The sequence below is a fragment of the Myotis brandtii genome, unplaced genomic scaffold, assembly GCF_000412655.1.
Source record: "Myotis brandtii unplaced genomic scaffold, ASM41265v1 scaffold421, whole genome shotgun sequence".
Classification (NCBI taxonomy): Eukaryota; Metazoa; Chordata; class Mammalia; order Chiroptera; family Vespertilionidae; genus Myotis; species Myotis brandtii.
Window position 1 is genome coordinate 2391871 of NW_005366140.1, and position 8548 is coordinate 2400418.

At 53.3% G+C, this 8548-nt stretch overlaps 1 protein-coding gene across 1 annotated transcript in view; it reads right to left on the minus strand.

Moving 5' to 3' along the window:
* Window positions 1-8411, minus strand: part of FCHO1 (FCH domain only 1) — a 17564-nt gene extending 9153 nt beyond the window's left edge. Inside the window, exons 1-9 of the mRNA XM_005873880.2 lie at window positions 8113-8411; window positions 6616-6757; window positions 4532-4684; window positions 4186-4290; window positions 2173-2271; window positions 1984-2080; window positions 960-1004; window positions 770-848; window positions 31-55 (exon numbers count right to left, since the gene is read on the minus strand). Of these exons, the coding sequence (XP_005873942.1) occupies window positions 31-55; window positions 770-848; window positions 960-1004; window positions 1984-2080; window positions 2173-2271; window positions 4186-4290; window positions 4532-4684; window positions 6616-6757; window positions 8113-8156 (789 nt within the window). The 5' untranslated portion in view covers window positions 8157-8411. The remainder of the gene's footprint in view (window positions 1-30; window positions 56-769; window positions 849-959; window positions 1005-1983; window positions 2081-2172; window positions 2272-4185; window positions 4291-4531; window positions 4685-6615; window positions 6758-8112) is intronic.
* Between the last annotated feature and the right edge of the window lie 137 nt (window positions 8412-8548).

The window sequence follows — 8548 nt, forward strand, 5'->3', positions numbered from 1 at the left end:
AGACCTAAAAACAACCCTGAGGGCACTCACCGGTGGGTCAGGCTCCAGAGAATCTCTGTAGATAAAAAGAGAGACGTTGGCATCAGCCCTCCCGCCCCATCTGCCCTGCCCTTGGCCCCCAACACTGGAAATGGCAACTGAGGGGGTGGGCCTGGACTGTGATAACGTCCGGAGCTGGCCCTGCAGGTGGGGGAACCCCGGGGCTGGCCTGGGGTGAGGGACAGTGCATCTGGGGTTGGCAAAGCAAGGGGTGTTCTCAAACAGCTGGAAGGGGAGGAACCCTGGAGCTCGTCTGAAGGGCTTGCCTGAAAACATGGAACGTAGGGGCGAGTCTTGGAAAGGAAAGGATCCGGCCAGCCTGGGCAGGGCAAACCTAGGCTAGTCAGGGGCACTGGGGCACAGAAGGAGTGGGTACTAGTTTGGGCAGGGAGACTCCCGGGCTCATCTTGGCCGAGTAAGAGCGGCTGGGACAGGTTACGTGAGGAAATAGCAGGACTAACCTTGATCAAGGGAGGAATCCTGGGCCACCCTGGGCAGGGTGATCCTGGGTGAGTCGGGGCAGGCAGCCCTGGTCTAGCCTTGGCGGGAGGAAGACGTCTGGACTAGGTCGGGCAGGTAGCCCTGAGCTAGCCTGGGTCAGGGGTACTCGGTGCCTAGCCTGGAGTGAGAATGCTCCTGGGCTACCCTAACAGGGGACTTCTGGGACAGCCTGGCAGAAGGAGGTATCCCGGGCCAGGGCTGGGGGTGAGGGGGGAGGGTGCTTCCTCACACAGCTGCAGGTGGCTCCCGCTCCCGCCGGCTCAGTCCTGGGAGGCGAAAGGCCTTGGCTCCCCGCAGACGTTTCATTGCTGAGGATGGATGATGGGTGCAGCTGAGCCCTGGGGGTGCCCCCTCCCCATTCAGCTCTGCCTCCCTTTCCCTACAGTCCAGCCTGGGCATCCAGGTCCAGACGTACTTGCCTTCCTGCAGGGCGGCTGCGCTGTACGCCTCAAAGTCCAGCGGCCCTGAGACAGAAGGGATTGGGACACTCAGCAGAGAGGGCGCCTGGGCCCCAGGAGGGTAGCAGTACACCCCTGGCCACACACACGCACCCGTCCCGGAGCTGGTCCTGAGGGGATGGGCCAAGGGTTCTGCTCCCACCTTGGGACGGACTGGGGGGAGGGGTGATGCCTGAGTCATTTCTACGTCCAGCTTTTCTGGATGGACCTTGGGTGGGTCAGGGATGGACCACAAGTCTATGCAATGGGCAGGGCTGCAAGTGCCAGGGAGAGGAGCTGGGGCTCTCCTCAGGGAGATGGGGAGCCAGGGAGGGTGTGTGGGCAGGAGCAGGACATGATTGATCTGGGGCCAGGGAAGGGCTGGAGTAGGGGCCTATGCAAGGAGGGGTGGGCTGAGCTGTGTAGCTAGGAGGGAGAAAGGACAGGCCTTCGTGCTAGACTAGACTTGGGGACAGACTGTGCACCAGCATCTATTGAATTCCTACGGCGTGCCAGGCTTATACTTCGCCTATTACCTGCATCGAATTACTGAACATTCACATGCCATCAGCTGGGGATCAGTATCATCCTCACTTTACAGATGAAGAAACTGAGGCTTAGAGAAGTCAAGACCCACATCCGAGTTCTCACAGCAAAAAGCAGTGAGGAAAAGACACCCAGGTCTGACCCCAAACTCTTGCTCTCCACATCTCCCCGACCCTGCACCTGGGCAGTTTCCAATTGGTCTTTCGCTCAACAGCTCGTAAGGCCTCCCTTGGCCCTTGGGGGTAAAGTTTGAACAACTGAGTCTGGCATTCATGGCCCCTCCGGTATCTGGTTGTATTAGATTTACACATAAGATCAGGCATCAAATCCTCTTCCTCTGTGGGCTGTAGACTTGTCATCAGCCCATTTTACTGATGAGGAAACTGAGACCCAGGGAAGTCTCCTGCCTCGTGAACCCTGTCCTTTCCACGCAGCCTGACCCCCAGGTGCCCCGACTCACCAGGCTTCTCCCGGCCCGTGCCCTTGCTTTCTGCAAACTTTCTCAGCAGCATTTCCACGCTGATGTTCTCTATATTTTGCTTAAACTCCTCGTGAACCTGGGCAGAGTGGGTGGGGTGTGTAACTGGGCAAGGCCAGGGACCTCTTGTTCAGCACCTCCACCCTCATGCCCCACCCCGGCCCCACTCACCTGCCCGATCTGCACGTGGGTGTCCTCCACCGAGTGGGCGTAGGAGCCCAGCAGGGTCTTCATGTGCCGCAGGTGGGTCTCTTCCATGGTTTGGAAGTGCTGAGGCAGCAGGGGAGGGGCAAGCAGAAAGGGGGAGGCCACCGGGAGTTGCCCTGTGACTCAGCCTGATCAGTCAGAATATTTCAACCCCCTAGGCCCAGTGATTGGTTTGGGGAAGAGCTAAGGAGAGCCTGCCCTAGGTCTTTTGCTGGAACTATAGGGAAAGGACATTTTCTTATCCCGAGTCAATGAATTGGTGGGATGCATGTGGAAGCTGCTGGTGGCCACTTTGCCGGACACACACACACACACACACAACACACACAGTGGGGGCATGTTTGCTGGAGAATGAAGCCCCAGAGAGAAAAACAGACTTGAAAAGGAGAGAGGCACAACTTCCTGCCAACACCATTCAAGCACCTGGATCCAGCCATGCCTGGAGCCCTCCCCTCCAACTTTTCTGTCCCGTGAGCCTATAAATCTTCTTTGTCAGTTTGAATGAAGGTCTCTATCATTTGTAACTTTCCATCACTCGCAAAATCAGGAAAAAAAAAAATCTGATTCCTAATCCTGAGATTCCAATCTGCTTTTCACACATTTGGATGGACAGAGACCCAGAGAGATACAGGATCTTGTAAAAAGTGACTTAGCTGGTGAGGAATGGAGGCTGGACCAGAACCCAAGCCTTTCAGCCACCATGAAATGTCAGGAGACTCTTAGAGTCTAAATCCTGCCCTATCTTGTTAAAAAAACAAAAAACAAAAAACCTCATCCTATTCTGTATAATAAAAGGGTAACATGCAAATTGACCCTAACTGCAGAATGACCAGAATGACCGGGCGCTATGACGCGCACTGAAACCAGGGGGCAGACGCTCAATGCAGGAGCTGCCCCCTGGTGGTCAGTGCGCTCCCACAGGGGGAGCTCCGCTCAGCCACAAGCCAGGCTGACGGCTGTAAGCGCAGTGGTGGTGGAGGGAGCCTCTCCCGCCTCCTCGGCAGCGCTGAGGATGTCCGATTGCAGCTTAGGCCTGCCATTCACTCCCCTCTGCCGGCTCCACGTGCCCTATCCCTGGATTACCATTTGCCTCCATCCTGTGATGCCAATGGACCAACCCGGTCATCTGGTCGACCTCGCTTTGTTTGAGGGTTATAAAAGCGGCCTCCAGGCAGGTGGCGCATGACTTGTGAGCCAGACACGGACAGGTCGCATCATGACCACCCAGGTGGCAGGGACGCAGGGCCGGGCCTAAGCTGGCAGGTGGACATCCCCTGAGGGGTCCTGGACTGTGAGAGGGCACAGGCCAGGCTGAGGGACACCCCCCGCCCCAGTGCATGAATTTTTGTGTACCAAGTCTCTAGTCAATAATAATATAAATAAAAATTATACCTTAAAGAATGGTTTCTATGCACCTGGTACTAGTCTGAAAACTTCACATATAGTGACTCATTTAATCTTCACAACAACTCTATGAGGCAGGTACTATTACTGTTCCCATTTTACAGGTAGGAAAACCAAGGCACAAAAATTATTTGAGCCCTAGCTGGTTTGGCTCAGTGAATAGACCATCGGCCCTTGGACTGAAGGATCCCGGGTTCTGGTCAAGGGCATGTACTTTGGTTGCAGACTCAAACCCCCGCCCTTATCAGGGCACGTATGGGAGGCAACCAATCGATGTGTAGCTTTCATATCTATGCTTCTCTCTATCTCTACCCTTCCCTTCCACTCTCTCTAAAAATCAATGAAAAATATCCTCAGATGAGGATGAACAAAAAAATAAAATAAAAAGTATTTGACTTTTGAAATAATAATAATAATGTCAACAACAATAACACTAGCTAACTGGCTCTGGCATTTGATGGCTTTATCCCTGTGACTGAGGCTCCTGGGAGTTGAGGGTGTGGGAGGTTCTGGGCTTCTGAGGCCCCTGGCCGGGGATGTGTGGTCTCTAAGGTACAGACCTCCGGTTCTTACCAGAGCGGAGTCCAGCATCTTCTGCTCGAAGTCAGCGCGGGCGGAGTTGTACTTCTCCACGGAGCGCCGCAGGCTCTCGGCCGCCTTCTTGGTCTTGGTCTCTGCCTGGGAGGCACAGAGAGGGGACAGGGTTGGGCGAGGACACCCAGGGAGCTTCCCTCCACCGCTCCCCCAGCAGGTGGACTTCTTGGGGTGCCCAGGGTCTGGGGACCACACTCAGGTTCGATAACCATAGCTCTGTGACATGTTTTCCCTCTCCCATCAGGCAGCCCTCACGCCTCGGCCAACTCCCCGGACCTGTGGACGTGGGCTGGTGTGGGCTGGAGACTGGCAGCCGTGGGCTCACCTTGTCCATCTCCTTCTGGCTCGTGCTCTCCCTGCGCAGCCGCTCCTGGTCCATGCACCGGTTCAGGTAGTTCTCTCGGGACTTGGGCAGGAGCTGGCTGACGCCCGCGAGGACCTGCACAGCGTCCAGGGTGCCCCCTGCCTCCTCTTTCAGCTGCGAGGGAGGGGAAGGGGGAGCATGGGTGCCACCTGACACCCATGGGCGCAGGACCTGAGCAGACCTCAGGTGCAGACCGTGAAGTTCCCAGCTTCCCAAACATTGTGGGATTCTCTGAGTATTATTTTAACATAAAAAACTGTCATGTTTAAAGTAGGTCATATTTACACATAATTCAAAAAGTTTTAAGGGGTGAGTTCCCTAAAACCTCCCATACCCTGCCCTGGCTGAATAGCTCAGTTGGTGAGAACATCGTCCGGATACAGCAAGGTTGTGGGTTTGATCCCAGGTCAAGGCACATACAAGACCTAATGAATATATAAATAAGTGGGACAGCAAATCTCTCTCTCTCTCTCTCTCTCTCTCTCTCTCTCTCTCCCTCCCTCCCTCCTTTCTACTCTGTCTCTAAAAAATCATGTCTCTAAACAATAATAGCCTGACTGGTGTGGCTCAGTGGTGGAGCATTGACCTATGAACCAGGAGGTCAGGGTTCAATTCCGGGTCAGGGCACACGCCCGGGTTACAGGCTCAATCCCCAGTGTGGGGCCTCCAGGAGGCAGCAGAGAGAGATCTATGATTCTCTCTCATCAGTGATGTTCCTATCTCTATCTCCCTCTCCCTCTCTGAAATCAATAAAAATAAAATATATATTTTTTAAAAATCAAAATAAAAAATAAAACAAAAGCCTTCCATTCCCTGATCCCCAGCCTCCCAGGCCTCTGCCAGGGGCCCCCCATTATTACCATCATAGGTCTCCAGAATTAATCAGCACATGGACAAGTAAATATGCCTGTTTTCGCCCATTTTTTAATGACAAATTGCAGCAGCCTGTGCTGTTTATCCCACTGGTTTTCCTACTTCATAGTCCAGTCCTAAGATTGTTTCACATCAGCCCACAGGAAACTTCCTTGTGCCCAATTTTAAAAAAAATTGTGATAAAATACACATAATATAAGATTTACTATATTAACCATTTATAAGTATACAGTATTGAGTACTACTACCAACTCCCCTATTTAACAGAGTTAAAAATGCAGGTTTGGGCTCTGTAGATGCCGAGCACCTATGACTTATCAGACGCTACTATTTTGGGATCCTGAGAGTCTAAGGCTTGACGCTTTCAAGATTCTAGGTTTGAAAGCGTCTAGACTTGTCAGATAATAGCATCTGTAGGTGCTAACCATCGAGATGAGAGGTTAGCAAGCTTTTTCTATGAAGGGACAGACAGCAAATGGGTTTGCCTGTCATGGACTCTCAACTCAAAAAAAGTCAGACTATTGTACACAAGTGGACATGGTGTGTGCCAAGAAAACTCGATTTACAGCCACTGAAACCTGAGTGTCATGTCGTTTTCACGTTTCACAAAATATTCTTCTCCTCCGGATCCCACCACCACCATTTAAGAATGTAATAACCAGCCCTGGCCGGCTTGGCTCAGTGGAAAGAGCATCGGCCTGCGGACTGAAGGGTCCCAGGTTTGACTCCGGCCAAGGGCACATGCCTGGGTTGAGGCTTGATCCCCAACTAGGGGGCGTGCAAGAGGCAGCCAATCAATGATTCTCTCTCATCATTGAAATTTCTATCTCTCTATCACTCTCCCTTCCTCTCTAAAATCAATAAAAATATATTTTAAAAAAATAAAAATAAAAATGTAATAACCATTCGAGCTCGTGGGCTGGACAAAACTCGGTGGCAGCTGGAATCAGGCCCCCAGGCTGCAGCTCACAGACTCTGCTCCAGGGTTTTGAGTCTGAAATGTCTGACAGTTCCCTGGTCTGCAGGGTTCTGGGTTCGAAATTTCAGAATTCCCAGCATCCTCAGGTGCACAAGTGGAGGCTGGAGGTTTGCAGGCCTCAGAAAGCCTGGGATCCTTTCAGCCGCCGGCGCCCCCTGCCCAGCCCACCGGGCAGTGCCCGCCAGGCACACACCTTCTTGTGCATCTTGAGCTGCTCCTCGCTGTAGCGGAGCACGTCCTTGATGAGGTCCTGCAGCTTCCGAGTCAGCTCCAGGTGGCAGAGCGCCAGCTTGTCCGAGGAGACACGGAAGACCTCCCAGAGCGGGGCAAAGGTCCTGGAGACGGGCAGGGTCACACGCGGGGCCCCGCAGGCCCAGCCCCTCTGGGTCCCCGCAGACAGCACAACTGGCATTGGCTCCGGCACCTACTGTGTGCCAGGCCCTGCTAAGCATCAACACACATTAACTCGTTGAATCCCCACGGCAACCATATAAGACAGCTTGTGACAGATGGGGAAACTGAGGAACAGGAGGCTCCGTGACTCACACGAGGCCCCGCAGCGAATGACCATCAGGGCTGGGATGTAAATTCAGGCCCTGAGGCCCGGAGTCCTCGCTCCAGGCCCCACCTGATACCCAAAGGCAGCTAGGACCCAACCAGCCCCAACCAAGTTCACGGGGCCTTCCTGCCTCAGCAGGATCCCCCTCCCGCTTCCCCCGCCTTCCCTCCCTCGGCCTCCCTTTCTGCCCCTGACAGAACTTTTGCCCCACAGCAGCCACAGGGAACTTTGCAAATGTCAGTGGGACCACATCGCATCCTTGTTTAAAGTCACCTGTGCGTCAGGCCCCGTGTCCAACCCCCCATCTCATCTCCCGCTGACCCAGGCCCTGCAACATACCAGCCTCTCTGCTCCTCCTTGAGCATATAGGGCGTGGCTGCATCAGGGCCTCTACCCTGGTCGAGCTGCCGGCCTGGGTCTCTGTCCCCCAGACACTCATTCCCAGGGCTGACTCCTTCCCATTATTAAGGTCTCAGCTCATAGGACCGGAGGCCACCCCGGAGGAGGTGTCCAACCTCTCATGCTCTTATTTCATTGCCTTCCTAGCATTCTTAGCCCCAGGAAAGGACTGTCTGGCTGCGTCAGGGCCTCTACCCTGGTCGAGCTGCCGGCCTGGGTCTCTGTCCCCCAGACACTCATTCCCAGGGCTGACTCCTTCCCATTATTAAGGTCTCAGCTCATAGGACCGGAGGCCACCCCGGAGGAGGTGTCCAACCTCTCATGCTCTTATTTCATTGCCTTCCTAGCATTCTTAGCCCCAGGAAAGGACTGTTCATGTTTGTAGTTAACATTTGTCTTGTCACACATCCTAGATGTACATGGCATGAACATAGCCTGCAGGTAATTGAGGATTTTATCTGTCTTGGTGACCACTGGGTTACTAGTGCCTCGAACAGTACCTGGCACACAGTAGGTACACAGTAAATATGTGTTAAATGAGTGAATGAGATAGTGAATGAATGAATGAATGAATGATATACCTTCCTCTGTCTGATTAGCCCCATAAGTGGAGGTATGACTCCCTATTCTACACAACACACCTGTGAAAAGATGTCCAACCCAGGGAAGGCTCCTGATGACCCCAGGGCCCCACAACCTTGGGGACCCCTACCCCACCCATGGCCCACTCACCCCACGGGGGTCCCGTTGCTGGCCAGCTTGGAAAGTTTTGCCATCGCTTTTGAGTAGGTCTCCTCGATAGTGGCCCTGGATAGGAGGACAGGGAAAAGCTAGGGAAGGTTCTGGGCACCCATGGGAGATACCCTGCCCCCCCGAGCCTCAGTTTCCCCACCTCAAACACCTGAGCAGTGGCTCTTAGTGAGGACAGTACCAGGAAATTCATGGGAGAGGCTTGTATCCTTAAATAATACATTTTACAACAATAGTAGTGGCAGTAGTAGCAACAGTAGCAGCAGCAGGTCAAAAAATTTTTAAGCACATACTGTAAATGCTGTATAATATAAATGAGAAAAACCATATAATGTTTATATGGTTTTTCTCGTTTAGTTGCAGCAGGCAAACTCATATCTACTTCTTCCCTTTGGAAAGACACTGCTAAATGCCTGCC